Here is a 25,474-nt window from a genome sequence, read left to right on the forward strand (position 1 = left end):
TTCAATTTGGTTGCACCTTTCCTACATTTATCACAAAAGTTGGTATCCCTATGTATACGGTCCTCTACTGACATACTACCTTAAAGGTCAGTTCGGTCAAACTAGGGTCGTTAGTGAAAAACAAGTCTGGAATAATTTCTTTTTAACAATGAACCCATCATCATCCCAGATTTACATTTTGCCATGTGATTTACAACAGTATGAAGTAGTTATGGAAATATTTTTAAAATTTTCAATTATGTACTTTTTGTAAAAAAATTAAATCAAAATATCAGCAAAATCTAAGAGGGCGAGGTAAAATTTTTATTTAAAGTGTGTTGATTTGACATGGAATGACTCAAGGAATAAAGAATAAATATGGATTGTTTCTTATAAATTACTTCATTTTTTATTACCATACAAGAACTTGAGGACAATATTATCAAAAGCTAAGAGGACGTTAATGAAGATGAGTTGGGAGCTATGATACTGCAAGAAGAATTTGACAGAGGACTAGAAGACTTAGACAAAACAAGACCCCTGGAGCAGACTACATTCCTTGGAATTATTAAGATTTTGAGGAGAGCCAATCATGACAAAACTATTCAACCAGGTGTGGAAGATAGGTAAGATAGGTAAAATACCCTCTGAATTGTAGAAGACTACAATAATTCCAGTTGCTACATAGTTGCATCTTCAGATGGTTTGCATTAAACTTACCTTGCCAGGTAATGAGAAATATAAATGCTTTCAAGAAACAAACATCACATGTTATAAGGAAAGCGTATAAACTGTCTGAAGATGAATCATAACGATTTGAAACCGGTAACGGTACCCCTTGAATAAAGGAACTGAAAGTAAATTTGTGGCTGGTTGCTGTCCCAACACCATCAACATTAGTCTTCAAATAACAGCCACGGTCTCCAACCATATCACCATATGACAAAACTGCATTAAACTTACCTCACCAGGTAATGAGAAATATACATGCTTTCAAGAAACATAAACACCACACGTTATAAGGAAAGCATGTAAACCATCTGAAGATGAATCATAATGATTCGAAACCAGTATTGATACCCCTTGAATAAAGGAACTGAAAGCAAATTTGTGACTGGCTGCTGTCTCAATATCATCAACATTAGTCTTCAAATAACAGCCACGGTATCCAACCATGTCATCATATGACAAAATTGCATTTACATGAATTACTTATGGAAAAATAGGAAAACTGGTAAAGGCTGATCTCAGGGAGGATCACACTGAATTCTGAAGAGCTGTACTAACACACAAGGAGAAACTAACCTAATGACTTACCTTAGAAGATAAACTGAAGAAAGGTAAGCCTAAATCTACAGAATTTGCTGATTTAGAGAAGACTTTTGACAGCTTTGACAGGAAAAAACTCTGAAATTCTTACGGCAGCAGGGATAATATACAGAGAAAAGAAAATTGCCTACAATGGGCACAGAAACCAGACTGCAGTTACAAACTTTGGACATGATAGGGGGGCAGTCTTTGAGAAGATAATGAGACACGGTTGTAGCATATCCCCAATGTTACTCAATCTGCACAATGGGCAATAAATAAAGGAAACAACCCAGAAATTTGGAAACGGGGCTGAAATTAAGGGAGAACAAATAAAAACTTTTGAGGGTTGCTGATGACACTGAAGACACAGCAAAGAATTTGGAAGAGCAGCTGATCAGATTGTATGGTGTTTTGAATAAGACCAACATCAACAAAAGTAAAACAAGAGTAATAGACCATAGTCTAATCAAATCAGTTGATGCTGAGGGAATAAGACACTGAAAATAGTGCACTGTGTGGTAGATGAGTTTTGCTATTTGAACAACAAAATAATTAATGATGGCTAAGTAGAGAGGATATAACGTATAGACTTAGCAAGAGCAAGAAAAGTGGTTATGGAAAAGAAATATTTTAACATCTCTAGGCATCCACTAGAGGGATTACAGCTTCTTATGAATGGGAAAGGGAAATGTATCTGCTGGCAAGATCAAGAAAAGATCTTGCAGTAGCTGCACACTACAAAAATTACTCGGTATTACTAAGAAAAGTTATTAAAAAAATCATGGAACATGTGTGGTATGCCATAAATCAGGTTCTGACACCAGACTTGGCTATATGGAATGTAGTAAAACAAGACAGGACATTTTCACTACTAAGGGTTATAAATGACCAGTTACAGGTAGCAGAGATGTTTAAAAATCACAAACAGTCAAGATAAATTCGATGAGTATATTGAACAAGCAACTTCACATAAAATTCATTGTCCATTGTAGGCTACATCTTTATATCACTTATTTGTTGTGCACACTACATCACATGTGACATGGCATACAAATTAAATGGTCAATCCACATGTGATGCCCTACATGAAACAGTCCACATACAGTATAACTTAAGGATGACAACATCATCCTTTCACTACAAGACCAAATCGCGTCATGTGTGAACCACAACTTCTCAACATATGGAGTCCAAGGCTAGAATGCGGTAAATAGGTTAAAATAGATGGAAGATGCAGTAATTATGCAGGGGTGAAGCTAGTGTGGAGAGTGGAGAGTAGATTTCATAATTTACATCAAAGACTTCTTAGTGATGACCGCTAATAAAGTACATGTACCACCATCTTATGTTGGAGTATATTACAAAGAACCTGAAGAACTCACTTCACTCCTCCTGAAGCCCCAAGTTACACCATTGGTTATCTTCTGCATCTGGCAATTAAGAAGGAGAAACTTGGTACAGTAAAATGGAGGATCACTTTCGATGCGTCCTTTCATGAGATCAATGAGCACTCTCTCAACATTTCAACAGAGATAGGCTCATTTTCTTCTGCTGGAAATATTTGCTGTTCTATTATAGTTCTGATTATATCCTGCAAGCATTTCTGCAACTAGTCTTACATACTGTCGACAAGGATTTGATTTCTATGGCATAATGTTTTTCAAGACAATTGTGGAAACTATCTTACTACAAAAGAAGCTTACATTTTCACTAGACTTCCATTTGGCATGACATGCAGCCTATTCTTGTTTTCAGCAACACTGAAAGAACAAGTTCCTAGCCAACACTGGTTTCACAGATGGCTTTATGTTTGGTGCAGATAACAACAATGAAGCTATTACTATGTATTATGAACTAACAGCCCTCACAAAATGACAGAACTTTCAAGTTGCGAAATGGGTCACTACTTCTGACCACATGTAAGACAAATGGAGAGCTAAAGGGAGAGATTAATACAGAGACTAAAGTTGTTGGTTTATAGATTAGATTAGTACTTGTTCCATAGATCATGAACACGACACTTCGTAATGATGTGGAACGTGCGAGGTTAATAAAAGGTGTCTATACAAGATATTACATTACACAAAATACTACATGACACTTAATATTATTAATTTTTTTGTGGGGGTTGGGGAAATCACCCACTTACTATATCCAAAAATTCATCTAATGAGTAGAAGGAGTTGCCATTAAGAAATTCTTTTCATTTCATTTTAAATGCTAAATGGCTATCTTTCCGACTTTTGATGCTATTAGGTAAGTGACCAAAGACTTTTGTGGCAGCATAATTTACCCCCTTCTGAGCCAAAGTTAGATTTAACCTCGAGTAGTGAAGATCATCCTTTCTCCTAGTGTTGTAGCCATGTACACTGCTATTACTTTTGAATTCGTTCGGACTGTTAATAACAAATTACGTAAGTGAATATGTATATTATGAGGCTACAGTGAAGATCTATAGCTCTTTAAATAAGTGTCTGCAGGACGATCTCGGATGAGCTCCAGCAATTATTCTGATTACATGCTTTTGTGCAATGAACACTCTTTTACTCAATGATGAGTTACCCCAGAATATGATGCCATATGAAAGCAGAGAATGAAAATAGGTATGATAAGCTAATTTACTGAGATGTATATCACAAAAATTTGTAATGACCCTAATAGCATAAACGTTTCAGCAGATCTTCAGTGTGTTTTTTCCAGTCCAACCCCTCATCAATGCATACACCTAGAAATTTTGAATATTCTACCTTAGCTACCAATTTCTGGTCAAAATCTATATTTATTAATGATGTCATTCCATTCACTGTGTGGAACTGTATGTACTGTGTTTTGTCAAAGTGTAATGAGAGCCCATTTGCAGAGAACCACTTAGTGATTTTCTGAAAAACATTGTTTACAATTTCACCAGTTAATTCTTGTCTGTTGGGTATGATAGCTATACTTGTATCATTGGCAAAAAGCATCAGCTTTGCATCTTCGTGCATATACAATGGCAAGTCATTAATATATATTAAGAACAGCAGAGAAAAGATCAAACCTTGCGGAACCCCATTCTTGATTGTTCCCCAGTTTGAGAAATCACCAGTTTTTTGCATATTATGTGAACTGCTTATTTCAACTTTCTGCACTCTTCCAGTTAGGTATGATTTAAACCATTTGAGCGCTGTCCCATTCGTACCACAGTACTTGAGCTTATCTAGAAGTACTCCAAGATTTACACAGTCAAAAGCCTTTGAGAGATCACAAAAAATCCCAACAGGTGACTTCCGGTTACTCAGAGCATTTAATATTTCATTAGTGAAAGTATATATAGCATTTTCCATTGAAAAACCTTACTGGCAACCAAACTGACATTTTGTTAAAACTTTATTTTTACGGAGTTGTGAAGCTACTCTACAACACATTACTTTTTCAAGAATTTTGGATAAGGCAGTCAGAAGAGAGACTGGGCAGTAGTTCTTGATGTCAGGCATATCCCCTTTTTTACGCAGTGGCTTAACAATGGCATACTTCAGTCTATCTGGGAAAACACCGTGCTTCAGGGAGCTATTACAAATGTGGCTAAGAATCCCACTTATCTCTTGGGAACAATGTTTTATTATCCTGCTGGAAATGGCATCAATTCCATATGAGCTTTTATTCTTGAGAGTGTTTATTATCTTCCTAATTTCAAAAGAAGAAGTGGGTGGAATGTCAATCGTATCAAATGGTGTGGGTAAGGCCTCTTCCATTAACTGCCTTGCTTCTTCTAATGAAATTTAAATCCTATTTTCTGTACAACATTTAAAAAATGATTATTCATAATGTTTTTGACTTCCAGCTTGTTGCTTGTCAAGTTTCCATTCGCTTTGATAGTAATGCCGCCATCCTGACTCTTGGTTGCCCTGTCTCCCTTGTAATAATATTCCAAATTGTTTTGATTTTGTTATCAGAGGTAATAATCTCAGACATGATGCACATGCTTCTGGACTTTCTTAGTGTAGCACAGTAGTTTTTATAATATTTGGCTGTTTCTGGGTCATTACTCTTTCTTGTTGTTAGATACAGTTCCCTTTTGTGGTTACAAGATATTTTTTATTCCTTTAGTGAGCCAAGGTTTTTTAGCATGGTTTCTTATAATTAGATTTAACTACTTTCTTGGGGAAACCGTTTTCAAATTCTCTTACAAGTGTATCATGAAATAAGTTATATTTTAAATTAGCATCGGGTTCCTTGTACACCTCATCCCAGTCTAACTGCTTAAGATTTTTTCTGACATTTCTAATTGTTGAGTCATTAATTGAATGCACAACTTTGAGGGTAGTTTTGAAATACTGAATGGAGCTATGTTATATACTGTAACTAGCTGAGCACCATGATCAGAAAGGCCACTCTCAACAGGGCACAAGAATTTATGTTTTTTTTGGTCTATAAAGGTGTTATCTACCAATGTGCTGCTGTCCTTTACTACCCGAGTAGGAAAATTAATAACAGATGTCAAATTGAAAGAACCGAGCAAGACTTCCAGGTCATTCTTCCTATCACACTCTTTCAGTGAATCAACACTGAAGTCCCCACAAATAATAATTTGCTTTCCCCTATCTGACAGATAGCACAACAAGGTATCCAAGTTTTCCAGGAATAAATGAAAGTTTCCTGAAGGGGACCTATATACTGTAACAATTATAAAAGAGCCCTCCTTACGTTGACAGGCACATGCTTTTAGATGTTGCTCTAGACAAAACTAAGCTATTTACACAGTGATAACTTTTGATATACATGGCAACTCCTTATCTCACCTTATTCAATCTACTCATATGTGCAGCTAGTTTATAACCACTGATATTTACCTTTTCCATATCAGACACAATGTGATGCTCAGACAGGCATAGTATGTCTATTATATTATCAGCTTAAATGTGACCTAAACAAACCAGGAGTTCATCTACTTTATTCTTCAATCCCGGAATATTTTTGGTGAAAAATGGTAACATTATTTTTTACTTTACTTTTCTGAGAATCTACTTTTTTCTTTAATCCACCAATATTTTGGTTAAATATGGTAACATTATTATTTACTTTCCAGTTGAGAGAATCTTGTGAGTTTTGGACCTCTTTAGCACCTGCCTGCCTAAACTTCTCATTGGACACTGATATTAGTCTAAAAAAGTGGTACATCCCTGAGTACTAGTGTCCCCCCTTATGGATTTCGCTAACAACCCTGCCGGTTTGCCCTTTCCTTTCCTACTGAGGTGTAGGCCATGCCTTGTGAAATACCCCCTATCAATAGCCTTGACAGGGACCAATCTAATGTCTGCCAAAGTGGCTGCCCTATGCAACTGATCCACCTCCATATTTACCCTCCTGACAGAGCGGTTCAACTGGGGCTGCTCATGCCGCATGAAAGCAGGCACCAGCCCAACATTGGTATGGGTCGTTGCAGATGCTATTTTCACCAGGTAACACTCAATACTGTAGCCCTGATCCCTATTAATACTGTTTCCTACTCCATCCACTATCATCACATGATCCTGCTTTGAGAAACCATTGCACAAGGAACCTATATCCTCTACCACCTGGCTAAGACATGCACTTAGCTTGAAAAAGTTTGTGACCTGTCACCTAATTTTCATTTCGTTGCCCAGCATTCATAACTCACTACTAAAAATCATGTTCCAATTCTTGTATTTCGTGATACTTTACAACAAGCACATCCAGGAGCTCCGTACAGCCACATTGTTTTACAAGGCAACACAATGATTCACACAGACTGAAGATCGAACAGGCTGCACTACAAAAAGCTAAAATTGCAACATCTCAAACCTCTAGGAGCGTGACTGCTAAGAAAATTCAACACAGCTACAGAGTACAGCATTACTCAGGCAGAGTTGTGGATTGATGGTACAATAGTCTTTGGTTGTATATGCAGTGATACCAATCGATGGAAGAGTTTCATCTGGTATATAAATTCATACATATATGTCTCCTAGTCAATAAGGACATTGTTCTGCACATGATAATCCAGCAAACCACATAACAAGGGGGCTTCTTGGTTATCAAATCCAATCTGTAAATATTTGGTGGAAAGCACCTCATACCAAGGAGAATGATAGTCGTCCGGTGCTTCGAATAAGTTTCATGACCTTCCAGAAGAGAAAAGAAACAGAATATGTGATGGCACTTACTATATCTCCCAGCCTCATTGACATTTTCAAATTCAATCCCTACTGGAGGCTGATTTGTAAACCAGTTGGATCCTTTGCTTCTCACAAAAAATCCATCACAAAGATTAACTTGCCAAAGAGTTGGCAGCTGTTGAGCTTGCAAACACACATACTTTTTGGATCAGAATACCGAACAACAGTTTTTGTACATGGGAAATCCATGCACTCCAGAAAGGTAAACTAAACCCACAAACTCTAAAACTGGATCTTTCATCATTTTACTGAAGATGGACTCCTTTGTCTGGGAGACAGATAACAACTTGCACACCTCACCAGTGAGCAACAGCACTCAGTACTCTGTCATGGGTCATCACTTTATGAGACTCATCTTTCAAACACATTGATTTTCACTCTCCTTGTGTCCAAATTGTATTATCCACACCTCAGGAAGAATTTCAATAATGTTGTCAAATCTCTTCTGTTGTTGCTCTGCAAATCTCTTTTCTCCCCAACTTTATTCGGTACCCCCTCATTAGTTACATGATCTACCCATATAATTTTCAACATTTCAAAAACTTCTGTTCTCTTCTTGCCTAAACTGTGTATCATATTTCATTTCCAATTCAAGGCTACACTCCATACAAATACTTTGAGAAAAGACTCTCTAACACTTAAATCTATATTTAGTGCTAATAAATTTCTCTTATTCGGAAATGCTTTTCTTCCCATTAAAAGTTAGCATTTTATATCCTCTCTACTTCAGCTATCATCAGTTTTTTGCTGCCCAAATAGCAAGACTCATTACTACTTTAAGTGTCTCATTCCCTAACCTAATTCCCTCCGCACCCCCTGATTTAGTTTGTTTACATTCCATTACTCTTGTTTTGTTCATGTTGATGTTAATCTTACATCCTCTTTTCAAGACATTGACCATTCCATTCAACTGCTCCTCCAAGTCCTTTGCTGCCTGACAGAATTACAATGTCATCAGAAAACCTCAAAATTTTTATTTCTTCTCCCTGCACATTAATTCCTACTACAAATTTTTCTCTGGTTTCCTTTTCTGCTTGCTCAATATACAGATTGAGGCTACAACCCTGCATCAATCCCTTCTCAACCACTGCTTCCCTTTCATGGCCCTTGACTATGAAAACTGTGGTTTACTACCTGTACAAGTTGTAAACAGCCTTTGTTCCCTGTCTTTTGCCTCTGCTACCATCAGAATTTTGAAGAAAGTATTGCAGTCAACTCTGTCGACAGCTTTCTCTAAGTCTACAAACACTATAAATGTAGGTTTGCCTTTCCTTAACCTATATTTTAAGAGAAGCCAGTCAGTCAGTGTTGCCTCATGTGTTGCTACATTTATCGAAAATCCAAACTGATATTCCCCGAGGTTGGCTTCTATTAGTTTTTCCAATTCATCTGTAAACAATTAAAAATCATTAAAAGGGACCTCCATACACATGAACCAAGCAAGAGCATGACGACTCCAAGAGGGCAACAAACTGAAGCTCTCTCACCTGCAGATCAAATTAGAGTAACTATGCCAGGGTAAACAGTGGTGCTAACAATGGGACAAAGCAACACTGGTGCCCCAATGTGCTAAATACCTCAAGGAGATACACTTAGCCCTTATGTTGGAACATGTCCACATCATATTTGCAACTCCACGGATTTTGCTGAGCATTTAACAACTTTAGAATTAGCAATTCCAATATCCTTATGAGCTTTAATATAGTCTCTCTTTTCACCAGAATGCATTTACAAGACTCTTTGGAACTTATTGACCAGGAATTTGGCAGAGAGATCACCAATCTTTTAACGCATGTCTTGACATTAACATTTTCTTTTTGGCAGTTGTTACTATGAGTGGATGGAAAGAGTAGCCATGTGAAGTGCATGCTCACCAGTTGTTGCCAATTGCCAACAAGTATAGGGAACACTTCGAGGAGGGAGATCTGGAATCAGTCCAACAGGAACTTAACTCTCCCTTGTGGTATGTCTATGACACCTCAGTCATACAGTCACATGCAAGAGACATGTTGAAAGATTTCCTCACACATCTCAATTCCATAAACTAGAAAATCAATTTTACTGTGATAGTTAAAGTGGATGGAGTGATCCCGTTCTGGATGTCCTGGTAAAAAGAAGAGCAGATGGCATGTTGGAGTACAGGTGTACCATAAGAAGGCACACACCAACGTATACTTACAAGCGGACAACTACCACCCACTCAGCACAGAAGAACAGCATGCTCAAAACATTGGTACATACGGCTCAAACTTCTCGGCGATGAGAGCTACAACTAATAAAATGAGTATCTGTGGACAGTGCTCCAGGAAAATGACTAACACAGTGGCAAATTCAGAAAGCTCTGCATCTTGCACCGACTGTAAAACATGTGGAAACAAATGAGGAATCTCAGGAAAATGCAGATGTTGTATTTATTCCATTTTGTGGTACATTTATCAGGGAAGATGGACAGATTCTTTTTAAACATCAAATGAAGACTGTCTTCTGCTCGACAACTAAAACACATGCACTATTTGGTAGTGGCAAGGATGACCTTGGATTATGGAAAATCAGGGTCTATCAGATCTCTTGCTAATATGGCATGATTTACATAGGTCAAAGTGTCTGTACTGTTGAAGATTGTTGCCAAGAACACAAATGGCACACCAAACTGCAACATCTTAACAAGTCAGCAGGGGAGAAGTTCAATTAAATCATTGCAGCTTTGAAAACATTAAACATAAATTATGCCATTAGTTGTGTAAAGGCCTTACATTTAGTTTCGAAGAACAACAACTGCTTAATGGACTAAGCAATTTATGTTTCCATGGAGATGTTCAGACATGCTTTCATGGTGACACACCACTCTTGTACTAGTGTGAACTATTACCTAGATCATGTTACAGCCCTGTTGGGAAAAAAAAGAAGAAGAAGAATCAAGTTGTTGTTGTTGTTGTGGTCTTCAGTCCTGAGACTGGTTTGATGCAACTCTCCATGCTACTCTATCCTGTGCAAGCTTCTTCATATTCCAGTACCTACTGCAACCTACATCTTTCTGAATCTGCTTAGGGTATTAATCTCTTGGTCTCCCTCTACGATTTTTACCCTCCAATACTAAATTGGTAATCCCTTGATGCCTCAGAACATGTCCTACCAAATGATGCCTTCTTCTGATCAAGTTGTGCCACATACTTCTCTTCTCCCCAATCCTATTCAATACTTCCTCATTAGTTATGTGATCTACCCATCTAATCTTCAGCATTCTTCTGTAGCACGACATTTCAAAAGCTTCTATTCTCTTCTTGTCCAAACTATTTATCGTCCATGTTTCACTTCCATACAAATACTTTCAGAAATGACTTCCTGACACACAAATCTATACTCAATGTTAACAAATTTCTCTTCTTCAGAAACACCTTCGTTCCCATTGCCAGTCTACATTTTATATCCTCTCTACTTCAACCGTCATCAGTTATTTTGCTCCCCAAATAGCAAAAGTCCTTTACAACTTTAAGTGTCTCACTTTCTAATCTAATTCCCTCAGCATCACCCGACTTAATTCGACTACATTCCATTATCCCGTTTTGCTTTTGTTGATGCTCATCTTATATCCTGCTTTCAAGGCACTGTCCATTCCATTCAACTGCTCTTCCTAGTCCTTTGCTGTCTCTGACAGAATTACAATGTCACAGGCGAACCTCAAAGTTTTGATTTCTTCTCCATGGATTTTAATACCTACTCCAAACTTTTCTTTTGTTTCCTTTACTGCTTGCTCAATATACAGATTGAATAACATTGGGGAGAGGCTACTACCCTGTCTTACCCCCTTCCCAACCACTGCTTCCCTTTCATGTCCCTCGACTCTTATAACTGCCATCTGGTTTCTGTACAAATTGTAAATAGCCTTTCGCTCCCTGTATTTTACCCCTACCACCTTTAGAAACTTAGGTTTGCCTTTCCTTAATCTTTCTTCTAAGATAAGTCGTAAGGTCAGTATTGCCTCACGTGTTCCAGTATTTCTACGGAATCCAAACTGATCTTCCCAGAAGTCGGCTTCTACCAGTTTTTCCAATCGTCTGTAAAGAATTCGTGTTAGTATTTTGCAGCTGTGGCTTATTAAACTGATTGTTCGGTAATTTTCACATCTGTCAACACCTGCTTTCTTTGGGATTGGAATTATTATATTCTTCTTGAAGTCTGAGGGTATTTCGCCTGTTTCATACATCTTGCTCACCAGATGGTAGAGTTTTGTCAGGACTGGCTATCCCAAGGTTGTCAGTAGTTCTGATGGAATGTTGTCTACTCCCGGGGCCTTCTTTCGACTTTGGTCTTTCAGTGCTCTATCAAACTTTTCACGCAGTATCATATCTCCCATTTCATCTTCATCTACATCCTCTTCCATTTCCATAACATTGCCCTCAAGTACATCGCCCTTGTATAGACCTTCTATATACTTTTTCCAGCTTTCTGCTTTCCCTTCTTTGCTTAGAACTGGGTTCCCATCTGAGCTCTTGATATTCATACAAGTCATTCTCTTTTCTCCAAAGGTCTCTTTTATTTTCCTGTCGGCAGTATCTATCTTACCCCTAGTGAGCTAAGCCTCTACATCCTTACATTTGTCCTCTAGCCATCCCTGTTTAGCCATTTTGCACTTTCTATTGATCTCATTTTTGAGACGTTTGTATTCCTTTTTGCCTGCTTCATTTACTGCATTTTTATATTTTCTCCTTTCGTCAATTAAATTCAATATTTCTTCTGTCACCCAAGGATTTCTACTAGCCCTCGTCTTTTTACCTACTTGATCCTCTGCTGCCTTTACTACTTCATCCCTCAAAGCTACCTATTCTTCTTCTACTGCATTTCTTTCCCCAATTCCTGTCAATTGTTCCCTTACGCTCTCCCTGAAACTCTCTACAACTTCTGGTTCTTTCAGTATATCCATGTCCCATCTCCGTAAATTCCCACCTTTTAGCGGTTTCTTCAGTTTTAATCTACAGGTCATAACCAATAGATTGTGGTCGAAGTCCACATCTGCCGCTGGAAATGTCTTACAATTTAAAACCTGGTTCCTAAATCTCTGTCTTACCATTATATAATCTATCTGATACCTTTTAGTATCATACAATACAAAAATGTCAAAAATCTAATGATTTAGAAAGACTTTTCCAGGAAGAAAATTCAAAAATTCAAAAGATGTTAATTCCTTATCACCCATATGAAAATGCCGAGACAAATATTTATGAAGATATGAGTAGAAGCTCATCAGCTGTTGTAATATCATCAGTGAAATTTCAACAAACAGGTGCAACTGACAAAAAGGCTATACACAGCAAAATATGCATAAGTTCAAAGATGTAATTACCAAGAAAATTGCAGTAGCTTGTGGACTTGATGCTAGGGAATTGGGGAAACTCTATGCAAGCAAACAATGTATTAAGTGTTTGGATTACAACCAGCTAAACAAAGATCCACATCGATAAAGCAATTCAAATTTTGATCTGAATTCCCCAGATAGGATTATTTAAAATGACAGTGAAAGAATTTTGTGTTTCAGAACAAATGGCAATAGCAGCAAGCAACAGATGGAAGTAAAAAGGCTATTGACACAAGTGAAAAGTGGCTTCCAGAAAAAATAAGACAAAAGGTTATAAAATTTAACTGAATTTGTATGCAAAAAAAGACTGTTCTCCCAGTCAAGTAGAACAAGAAAATTTAAAGGAAAAGTACATGCTAGTGCGAAATTTGAAAGAAATTTTATTGATTGTTGAAACAGTAATGAACCTAAAGTTGAATTTTTAAAAGCCTCTGAATTACATCCAAAATGACATGTGAAGGTAGATGCACCAGAGTCACCATCAGTTTGTGGAGAGACAAAAAAACATAATGTGATTCATAACTGCCATCAAGCAGCACAATAATTATTATTATTCATTCCTTTATTTTTTCAAAATGTAATTAATTTTTAAACTTTAAATGAAACAATAGGGAAAAGAAAATAAATGTTTCTGATAGACTTAATGAACACTTTTTAGTGGTGCAAATAATTTAAATGTCATTAGTGTTAATTTTAAGACCTGGTGTTAAATGTATCTGAAGACTGTAGAGGTTAATAATACTCTGAATAAACCTATTAGGGGAGTACATAATTTTCCAACAGGCAGGTACACAATGCACCGACAACGAAAGTTTTTCTGTTGTCTTCTATTCACTACCTATTTCTTCTTAAAATATGGGTAAAATGGGTCAGAAAAAAATTTCACCAAGTTTGAAGTGGGTTTGTGTTGTTGTCATTGATTTCTGATCCTCATATCTGTTATTTATGTGTTCTGCACAAAACAGATCTGGGTGACAAGTTATGTAGGCCTTGCTCGGTTAGGTCACTAACAATGCATGCCAAACATGAGTATTTTTCTACACATTTGTTTCTGGTTCCAAAGAAAGTGGCCTTTGTGAAAAAGGCTGTAACACCTACACAAAGTTACAGATGGAGCTGAAACTTGATAGAAATACATGCAGGTCCCTTATGAACACTACGTACAGTCTACAAATACTTCACAAGTCAAAAGAAAATTAACTGGTGAAGTTGGAGAGATTTGATTCAAAGCAGCCTGTAACTGCAACTAAGTGAAATCTTTATGAAAGATTTGCTATACTTCAAGTTTAGCTGAGATGTGAATCAGTTATAACTTTGCTCTTCCAGTTCTAAGTAAGTGAACCATTTTACTTTAGTAGCAAACGTAGAAACAATGATTTTTATGGTTATTTATACGTTTTGAGAGAGAACAATAATCTAATGCCAACACAAAAGTTCCAAAGCTTGTTTATCTGTCTGCCAAATTAACTTTACAGTCTCCAGAATGAGATTTTCATTCTGCAGCAGAGTCTGCCCTGATATGAAACTTTCCTGGCAGGTCGCAGGAGAGCTTCTGAAAAATTTGGAAGCTAGGAGGGAGGTAGCTACTGGTAGAAATAAAGCTGTGAGAACGGAGGGTGAGTCGTGCTTTGGTAGCTCATTTGGTAGAGCACTTGCCCGCAAAAGGCAAAAGTCCCGAGTTCAAGTCTCGGTCCGGCACACAGTTTTAGTCTGCCAGGGAAGTTTCATAACTTTACAGTGTCCAATAGAACCATGGTTTTTACCGACATATTCATATGGACTGCTTTAGAATTAAGAGGAAAAAAATCTGATTGCTTTTTTTTTTAGCATATTAAAGAAGAAATGCATTAGTTCTACAGCTTCTGTCAATCCTCCACAAAAACTAAAAATACACAGTTGAAAGAGGTAATAGGTGAAGAGACTGCATATCACCAAACTTTTATTAGGAGTCCTCTCTACATAGAGATGAAGAGCAAATCACTATTTCATTGTATTGTTCACTGGTACTGCAAGTAAACTTCAACAACAAATGGAAGATGTTATTAATGATATTATAATGTAGTCTTTGCTACAGAAGAATACTGAAGATAAGGTGGATAGATCACGTAACTAATGAGGAGGTATTGAATAGGATTGGGGAGAAGAGAAGTTTGTGGCACAACTTGACTAGAAGAAAAGATCGGTTGGTAGGACATGTTTTGAGGCATCAAGGGATCACAAATTTAGCATTGGAGGGCAGCGTGGAGGGTAAAAATCGTAGAGGGAGACCGAGAGATGAGTACACTAAGCAGATTCAGAAGGATGTAGGTTGCAGTAGGTACTGGGAGATGAAGCAGCTTGCACAGGATAGAGTAGCATGGAGAGCTGCATCAAACCAGTCTCAGGACTGAAGACAACAACAACAACAACAACAATGTAGTCTTGAAAATCGATTATGTTAAAACTAAATATATCTAATGGTTGGGAAGGGAATGAAATAAACAGCAGAGTGAAAGTAGCCTGGAGTGGTTAGGCCAGAATAGGAGTTCTTGAAACTAAGTTTTTACGTATGCATTTCCAGTTTTCAGTTATGTAGAACCCATTCAGGAACCGAGTGTTACTCAGAGTAATTTAGGGTGACAGTTAAATAACAAATGAATCAAGATAAGAAAAAGACTGGACTGGAAAATGTAATTACGACTGCAATGAAAATGAAATGGAGATGGTGTGGACACGTTCCTTCCTACACATATAGGCCAAGGGCGTTTGTTGCTAGAAACAATACGAAGAGACAATGGCCACGACCTAATGTAAGGACGGTAGATGACTCAGAGCAAGAGCAACAGGTTACTGAAGACTATAATACTTGGAAATGTCTAGAAAGGGCTTTTACTTAGCAGTGGTTAACAAATAGCTGACGTTGATCAGTGTTACCTTCTTCAAGACATTGGCATTTAGACGTGAGAGGAGCTGTATTACATTATGCCCATAGTGTGTAGTTCACGAAAAATACGTCAAAGAAATGCTTCGGTTGCGTGTTACGTACGCAAGTTAAAAGATAATTTTATATGTATTTAATACGAAAAGGTTTAACTGGGACTAAACGACATGAGTGTCTAAAGAATGACGAAACAAATGAAAAACAGTATTCGTAAACAACACGACGCTTTACAGATTTCGCACGCCACCGTATACGGCGACAATGACGCATCATCAGTTTTCACGGACTATATATAGCACATTCACGTAATGTATTTCATTCCGATACCAACAATGGTATACAATATAATCGCTGCTTTATAGAAATGCATTAGTACTCAGTTAACTCGAATACGGATTATGCAATTTTGAAAGGAACTTTTAATTATCGAGAGTATTGAGAACACGAATGGACACCTGAATATGAAGCGTTAGGCATTTTACGTTACGTCAAGAAGGATAACAGAATGGTTATAGTAAAAGCGGTAAACACAAAATCAAGTTTTAACAGCTGTACAAGTTGTGTTACCTTTGAAATCTGGTTGTGATTCCCACTCGACGCGGTAAGCCTGTCGATATCGCTGACTCCTCTTCCTACGTTTGACAGACTTGTCACTAGTATCTTCCGTTTGCTTTTCTACAGTTCCTGCTTGTTGAGAGGCTATACATTCAGATCTTAAGGTTTCTGCATCAGAACTCTCGCCTGAATAATCCATAGTAAGACATTTTATATGTGATTTCGAGAGCTCTTTCCCAAAGCAATATTAAATTCGCATAACATGTCTCATATTTACTGAACACGAACTCTACTCTGTCATGTCAACAATTACATCCTCCGGAAAAAATCTATTTGTATACCACAGTTGGCAATACCCTTGAATTGCCAACTGAGTTTCTCCCAAAAAGTTGTATTTATCCGTGATTGGTTCAGCAGCAATATTAATGTTCTGGTGAAATAATTTATGTACGTATGAATTCAGTACTTTATGTCTTTAATAAACATAAAAATGTCTTTTTGCCTCGAGTTATAATGACAAAATAATTAACTTGTTAAAAGCCCTTACGTACAGCCATTGTACGAATCCGTAATTTGTGATTCTTATCTCGTTAATCATTTCGAAATTTTGGTTTTTGCCTCCGAAACAATCGATATTTCTGACACAAAGAGAAATTTTTTCATTAGGGCACCTATTAGTTTCCCGACGTATTTTCTCTTTGCAATTTTAGATGTACGATTGGCAGCAGCTGTGTTTACGTTGTGTGCAAGGTGGTGGTTTGTTATGAATATATATGTGTGCTGTATTGCAAAACACAATGAGTGTTGTGAAGAGAAAATTTGTAAAAAGACTTAACAATGACTGGGAAGTGTATGTTTCAGCAAAATACCCAGACAAATATTTTTATTTCAACTTAAGGACTGGAGTTACGACTTGGGAACCTCCTGATCCAGATGAAGACGTGTGTATCGGTGATATGTTTATTCATTTGACAGCTGCCACTACTCATTCGTTCTTAATAAAGCAAATTACTTTTATTATTATTATTTTATTTTAGCGATTTGTCTTTATTAACTATATCTTTTGTTACTAGGATGTGGGGTAGAACTGATACCCGCCAATCGGGGCAACATTTCCATTTGATCAGTAATAACAATACCGCTATTTATTCATCCTTTGGCAAAATTATAAAAATTCTTTCAAGTAGTCTCTATACAAAATCCTGAAAGAGATAAAATTTTAAATTCTGATTCCAAACTCCTTTTTTTATTCTCATAGTTTATTTTTGAATTTTAAGTGATTATTCTGCAAAATTCGCAATTTTCCAGAATACCACTCATATCATGACAGGCTGTGCACATTTGTATGTATTCAGTACAGGCCAACTGTTTCAGCCTTGACAGCCATCCCTAAGCAGTCTAAAGACATGGCCGTAATTAACTAACCTTTGATTCAGTAGTTCAACAGTTTTTCCCCGTCCGAAGTTATTTCTTAGGGAGATGTTATTGTCTTATTTATACGTATTCTCGTGTTTGTTGCCGTGTGTATGTAGTTACGTCAAAGGCTCCATATTGGAAACGCTTGGAATAGCCATTTCCGCCATATTGATGATGTCACGGGTCAAAGCAGACGGGTGGAATCGGACACTTCCGTATTCCAGTCGCTTAATGATAACAATAATAGAAATACAACATAAAAGTATTACAGTATTACATTTTTGATGACCGACACCTTAGCAGTAAAAAATAACTTTTAATTCCCATAGATATAATAGAGCAAATTTAATGTCAGAAGTTATGTTATCAGAACATCTCATGGAAATTGCTGAAATTAAAAATATATGTCTTGATGCATATAGCTAGTATTGTGATCCTGTAGAACTAGGAAGGAAAATGGGGAAGTAACTATGTATGGGAAAAAGGAAAAAATGGAGATAATGTGTCTCAAGCCCATCAGTTTAGTGGATATGGTGTTGAACAGCTCCTTAAACAAATTTACGCCAACAGTAGAATCATGTATTTACAAGGTATTGTTCTGTAAGTAACGGATATATGATAGCTTATCTTTATACCACAGCAAGAGACAGTTTCAAGAAGTTATGCAGACAGTGACTATAAGTTTGATTTTTTACCAGGTAGTACTGATCAAGAACATCTCTAGAGTAGCTCATGTGCCTAGAAGTAAAAAATGCATATATTACAACAGCCATTGACTATTTTTCTTCAGTGGGAGGTCAACACATTTCATCTGACCATGCTGGTTAAATGTTAACAATAAAATTTACTTACCAGTTAGGTTTACATGAGAGAAAAAAAGGAATGTGTAACAAAATCATAAAAAAAATGACTCCACCAGAATATAAAGATGGAAATCATAGATAACCGAAAAGATTTATGAATAAGACAAATATAGACAGAAAGTTTGTCTTCCCAAAAGCATTTCTACGTCTTTATGGTTTTTTTTTTCCATTAAAATAAACACAGGTTAAATAGAACAAAAGTAAGGAGAAGGGATTGATAATTGTTGGGAAGCAAATACCTTGTACTGGGAAATGAGAGCTACAGTTATATCTAATTCAGAGAGCAAGCTGCAGTCAAAGAGTTAAAACTCCACAACAACCAAAATCCTTCAGCAGGCCTACACCATGTTATTATATAGGCATAGATCATAAGCAAAACATGTGCCCTAATCCTCAAAAAAGTAAAACACACTCAGAATAAATCAGAAACTATTTTTAAGAGTGATAATTGAGAAGCAAATAAAAGTAATCGTAAATATGGTATTGAATGTTGAGAAATTAGTTTTATCAGGATAATGGAGTTAATGGGCACTGAATTCTGTGATTACGTCCTCAATGGCAGTAAACATTGTGCTGACTTAGAAATAAACAAATTATGATGCATTTGTCTTACTTCTGCAGGCATGCCTTGTATTGCCACTGTGTACTGGTTTCAGGTATACAAAGCTAAAGGAGATTAAAAAATTGGGTAGGTCACTAAAATTTGGTAATTCTGCTTGCTGCAATCGTATCTTTTACCAGATTGATAGGATTATCCTTCATTGACTTTTGTAATCAATCAGTGGCTCAGAGCAAATTTTCTCACAGATTTAAAAAGCTGTTGTAACATCTGCCTATGAAACTGGAGATAAATAAACCACCTTCTATTACAGACTCATTTCCCTTCTTCCAATCTATTGAAAAGATTGCAGGTATGTGGTCTGTTATAGAGTGCTTATCATTTTTCTGAGCAGAGCTTGTCAAGTGCCAGCTTGGCTTCTTCGCAGAAAAAGTTGTGAAGGATCCCAGATAGCAAGTGCTCTGTACACTTTGGTAGGATGGTGGGGGAGACTGAATATTATGCATTCAGTTCCATTCTTAGTAGTTGCTCCTGCTTATATTGATTAGTTTTATACCATTACTTCCCCCCCCCCCCCCCCCCCCCTCCCCCGTCCATGCCTTCTTGAGATGATTCCTCGATATCAATTATGCCATGAGTGCTGTGGATGAGATCTCACCTGCATATTTATTGTGCCTCATTGCTACAAATGTGACACCTTGTTGGCATACTGCCCTGTTTGCTGTTAGATTACTGTGCAATAGTAATTGCAGCTTCAATATTCAACATAAGAGAGCCCTTGACACAATTGTGTGACCTTTTTTTAAATATTTATTTATTGGCCTTCAGTTGAACAGCCAGTCCAAACATACAGTGTCTTAAAAATTCCAAGTTGAATAGTCCAGAAAACGCATGTCACAGACAGTTAAAACAAAATAATACAGACAGAAACACATTGGCCCCTTACATTACAAATCAGATTTTTTACACACACACACACGTGGCACATAATAAAACTTAGCAGTTTTATTTCAACTTTTAAAACAATTTCCACTAGTAATTTATAAATGTAAAATTTATAAAGTAATTTATAAATGTCTAAATAAATTCTTCATAAACTAGCGGATTAATACCCGAGAACTAAGCACTTGGTGCAACGGGACAAGTTATGTAATCAGCCAGTTGGATTCCCTTCTGCATTGAATGCAGCTGAAGATGGTGTTTATTAATGTCCTGGAGCTCTCCACAGTTGCAATATGGCAATGGTTTGAGGTGGAGTCTGTAAATGTGTGTCATTGGCAGCCATAGTTAATTTTAAATATGACAATGATCCTCAAAACCTCTCTCTCATTACCTACTCCAGGTGAGCTGCATTTAGGAGCCCACTTCTCAGCATACCAATGGGCCTTTGGCAGATGTGGGTGACAGTGCCAAGTATTGATGTGTGCACATATGTCATTCCTAATATTAAAGACATAACCAAAACAAAAATCCAGCAATCAGAATCCAGAAAAATGCTCAAAACCTCAATAAATGTAAATAGAATAAACTGGTTTTGGAAATTTCACTTGACCTATATAGCTCACACAAAATCGCACATCACTCCAAAATTGGTATCTGAAACTTAACTTTATATGAATCACTGAAATGATGTCCATGATACGAATAAACCAAAAGTCACTCATCTTGGTGTAATTAAAAACCTACCCTCACTGAAATAGCTTAGAACAAACTCGACGATACCCACCAATCAATCTCTTCTTATTAACTTCAGCTTACAACACAACCCAAACATTGATAATAAACTACATTAACATCACAAGTTTGTTTGTGTGGCCATCCTCCGCAGCAAGCATATAAATACTTGTTTTGTAAATCAAACGTCCTTTTCCTGCTGCTACTTAATTTATTTCTCCCACATGTTTTGCCTTACCTTGTTCTAAGGCATCAGCAGTAGGATTTATAAAGATAGAGTTTTGTTAGTTATAGAGTATTAAATAGTTCACATTGTGGCCTTTTTTTAAAATTATTTTTTAGCACACAGAAACTGCAGTACAAAGAATGGAAACAATTCACAGAAGAAATATCAACCAACTCAAAAAACCCCAGTCACAACATAGTACCTTTATCCACAGCCAAGAAAAACACATGCACAAGTTCTACCCAAGATTAGTGAACCTTACTGACACATACTTAAACAGTACAGATAGACAGCTGTTGGAAAAGGCTTAAAATACAATGTAATTTAAGAAATAGATGAGGATTACTTAGAAAATCTAATTATAGAAGTAAAAAGTGTTTTGACAAGGGAAGGTGGGAATGAAAACAGCAGTGTCAACATTGGACTAATTAGAGAACTAGTAAAAAAGAAATCCAGAATATAATAACCAGTATAAAAACACTACACAACAAAAACACAGAATCTGCAACACTCGGAAAACTTCAAAATGAAAATGTTATCACTTCAAAAGCAGACAAGGGTAACGCAGTAGTACTGATAGACAAAAAAACACAAGAATTCATCTCACCAAATAATATTACAAAAATAAAATCAGACCCAACAAACAGATTCCAGACAAAAGTAAAAAACACTCTGAAAAATATTGACATCTTACTGGATAACACAGAGAAAAAAAAGTTGACACAGATCAACCCCACTGCACCTGTCCGAAGCCAACCAGAAATCCACAAACGGAATCTTCCTGTGAGGCCAATACTAGATTTCAGAAAGGTGTCCCCCCCCTTCCCCCCCCCCCCCCCTCCCCTACAAGCTGGCAGGATACATTTTAAAATTACTGTTTAAAAATTTCAAATTGCAACAGGACAGAACCATTAAAACCACTACACAGCTAATATAACAAATAGAATATATAAAAATCCCAGGCACAGGAACACTCCTCTCACTTGATATAAAAAGCATGTGTTCCAACATACCAGTACCACAAACAATCTCATAAATAAGAACCTGAAAACTTGTAGGCAACTCCCTGATGAACACATTAAGGAAATACGCACATTAATAAAGCTCATAACAGAACAAAATTACTTCCAATTCATTAATGAATTTTATTTAAAGAAAGATGGATTACCAATGGGGTCCCAGTTTCAGGAGCGTTAGCAAAGGACTTGGAAGAGCAGTTGAATGGAATGGACAGTGTCTTGAAAGGAGGATATAAAATGAATATCAACAAAAGCTAAACGAGGATAATGGAATGTAGTCGAATTAAGTCGGGTGATGCTTAGGGAATGAGACACTTAAAGTAGTAACGGAGTTTTGCTATTTGGGGAGAAAAATAACTGATCTGAAGATTATTCTCAATGAACCGAAACCGGTCATATGAAAAAAAAATTGCAATCAAGACGCTTTTTAAGTAACATTATAACTTGCTGATACTGTTTACATGTGCTTTCAGTACCACTAGGAGTGTCAGCCGAAGTGTGAAATGACAAGTAGGCGGGTGAGACGTGCTGCAGCTCTTGTAATTGTAATGCAAAACGTGAAGAAGAAAAAAGATAAGTATTTGAGTTAGAGAGTAGATACTGAGAAGATCGCAAAATTGTGCCTGTAATAACCTTCTGCAAGAACTTAGTATCGAGAGCATGGATAGTTTTGAAAACTTTTGCAGAATGTCCTCAAATGATCTGGCGTATTTGTTGATGTTAATAACGCCCATCTTATCAAAACGAGACACAAACTTCGGTACCCGCTGTTTCAGCAAAGGAACGTTTGCTAGTCACTCTATGATTTATAGCTACCGGTGAGCTACAAATAACAGAGGCATTTCATTTATTTATGTGAAACATACAACCAAAAAAAGTTTGAATTTTGAAATCTTTACTTTGTAGGAGACTCGTACAAGTCCCTAACGTACTTGTTTCACATTCCCGTCAGCACGATTCCTCTGATCGTACCCGATGTTCGATACAGTTCCCCACAGTCGTTTAATGAACAAAGTAAGAGCATATGGACTATCAGACCATTGTGTGATTGGATTGAAGAGTTCCTAAATAACAGAATGCAGCATGTCATTCTCAATGGAGAGAAGTCTTCCGAAATAAGAGTGGTTTCAGGTGTGTCGCAGGGCAGTGTAATAGGACCGTTGCTATTCACAATATACATAAATGACCTGGTGGATGACATCGGAAGTTCACTGAGGCTTTCTGCAGATGATGCAGTGGTGTATCGAGATCTTGTAACAATGCAAAATTGTACTGAAATGCAGGAGGATCTGCAACAAACTGACGCATGGTGCAGGGAATGGAAATTGAATCTCAATATAGACAAGTGTAATGTGCTGCGAATACATTGAAAGATAGATCCCTTATCATTTAGCTACAAAATAGCAGGTCAGCAACTGGAAGCAGTTAATTCCATAAATTATCCGGGAGTACGCGTCAGGAGTGATTTAAAATGGAATGATCATATAAAGTTGATCGTCGGTAAAGCAGATGCCAGACAGAGATTGGAAGAATCCTAAGGAAATGCAATCCGAAAACAAAGGAAGTAGGTTACAGTACGCTTGTTTGCCCACTGCTTGAATACTGCTCAGCAGTGTGGGATTCGTACCAGATAGAGTTGATAGAAGAGATAGAGAAGATCCAACGGAGAGCAGCGCGCTTCGTTACAGGATCATCTAGTAATTGCGAAATCGTTACGGAGATGATAGATAAACTCCAAAGGAAGACTCTGCAGGAGAGACGCTCAGTAGCTCGGTATGGGCTTTTGTTTAAGTTTCGAGAGCATACGTTCACCGAAGAGTCAAGCAGCGTATTGCTCCCTCCTACGTATATCTCGCGAAGAGACCATGAGGATAAAATCAGAGAGATTAGAGCCCACACAGAAGCATACCGACAATCCTTCTTTCCACGAATAATAAGAGACTGGAATAGAAGGGAGAACCGATAGAGGTACTCAGGATACCCTCCGCCACACACCGTCAGGTGGCTTGCGAAGTATGGATGTAGATGTAGATACAAAATGTAGGCTGTCAATGGCAAGGACTGCATTTCTGAAGAAGAGAAATTTGTTAACATCGAGTATAGATTTCAGTGTCAGGAAGTCCTTTCTGAAAGTATTTGTATGGAGTGTAGCCATGTATGGAAGTGAAACATGGACGATAAATAATTTGGACAAGAAGGGAATAGAAGCTTTCGAAATGTGGTGCTACAGAAGAATGCTGACAATTAGATGGGTAGATCACATAACTAATGAAGAGGTATCGAATAGAATTGGAGAGAAGAGAAATTTGTGGCACAACTTAACTAGAAGAAGGGATAGGTTGGTAGGGCATATTCTGAGGCATCAAGGGATCACCAGTTTAGTATTGTAGGGCAGTGTGGAGGGTAAAAAAGAGGGAGACCAAGAGATGAATACACTAAGCAGATTCAGAAGGATGTAGGCTGCAGTAGGTACTGGGAGATTAAGCTTGCACAGGATAGAGTAGCATGGAGAGCTGCATCAAACCAGTCTCAGGACTGAAGACAACAACTGCTCTTCCAGGTCCTTTGCTGCCTCTGACGGAATTACAATGTCATCGGCAAATCTCAAAGCTTTTATTTCTTCTTCATGGATTTTAATATCTACTCCGAACTTTCCTTTTGTTTCCTTTACTGCATGCTCAATATACAGATTGAATAACATTGGGGATAGGCTACAACCCTATCTCACTCCCTTCTCAACCACTGCTTCCCTTTCATGTCCCTCGACTCTTATAACTGCCATCTGGTTTCTGTACAAATTGTAAATAGGCTTTTGCTCCCTGTATTTTACCCCTGCCACCTTCAGAATTCGAAAGAGAGTATTCCAGCCAACATTGTCAAAAGCTTTCTCCAAGTCTACAAATGCTAGAAACTTAGGTTTGCCTTTCCTTTATCTTTTTTCTAAGATAAGTTGTCGGGTCAGTATTGCCTCACGTGTTCCAGCGTTTCTATGGAATCCAAACTGATCTTCCCCGCAGTCGGATTCTACTAGTTTTTCCATTCGTCTGTAAAGAATTCGCGTTAGTATTTTGCAGCTCTGACTTATTAAACTGACAGTTCGGTAATTTTCACATCTGTCAACACCTGCTTTGTTTGGGATTGGAATTATTATATTTTTCCTGAAGGCTGAAGGTATTTCACGAGTCTCATACATCTTGTTCACCAGATTGTAGAGTTTTGTCAGGACTGGCTCTCCCAAGGCTGTCAGTAGTTCTAATGGAATGTTGTCTACGCGGGGTCCTTGTTTCGACTCAGGTCTTTCAGTGCCCTGTCAAACTTTTCATGCAGTATCATATCTCCCATTTCATCTTCATCTCCACCCTTTTCCATTTCCATAATATTGTCTTCAAGTACATTGCCCTTGTATAGACCCTCTATGTACTC

General features: G+C 37.4%; 2 protein-coding genes across 10 annotated transcripts in view; one reads left to right on the top strand and one right to left on the bottom strand.

The window, feature by feature from the left end:
- The window catches only part of LOC126267954 (uncharacterized), a 94,195-nt gene extending 77,567 nt beyond the window's left edge, over positions 1-16,628 (bottom strand). Inside the window, exon 1 of one of the 2 annotated variants that reach the window (XM_049973288.1) lies at positions 16,307-16,628. In XM_049973288.1, the coding sequence (XP_049829245.1) occupies positions 16,307-16,493 (187 nt within the window). In that variant the 5' untranslated portion in view covers positions 16,494-16,628. The remainder of the gene's footprint in view (positions 1-16,306) is intronic. The other variant, XM_049973289.1, reaches the window with a different exon arrangement.
- A 56-nt stretch (positions 16,629-16,684) lies between these two features.
- LOC126267949 (transcriptional protein SWT1) overlaps positions 16,685-25,474 on the top strand; it is a 275,635-nt gene continuing 266,845 nt past the window's right edge. For 2 of the 8 annotated variants that reach the window (XR_007549053.1, XM_049973277.1), the window contains exon 1: positions 16,993-17,235. Coding sequence is in view for 6 of the 8 variants with exons in the window: in XM_049973277.1 (XP_049829234.1) it covers positions 17,068-17,235 (168 nt within the window). In the remaining 2 variants the exon portion in view is untranslated. Of the gene's footprint in view, positions 16,742-16,919; positions 17,246-25,474 lie in introns of those variants that run through there. The other 6 variants (XM_049973281.1, XM_049973275.1, XM_049973278.1 and 3 more) reach the window with 6 other exon arrangements.

This window comes from Schistocerca gregaria, chromosome 4 (assembly GCF_023897955.1).
Source record: "Schistocerca gregaria isolate iqSchGreg1 chromosome 4, iqSchGreg1.2, whole genome shotgun sequence".
Taxonomy (NCBI): Eukaryota; Metazoa; Arthropoda; class Insecta; order Orthoptera; family Acrididae; genus Schistocerca; species Schistocerca gregaria.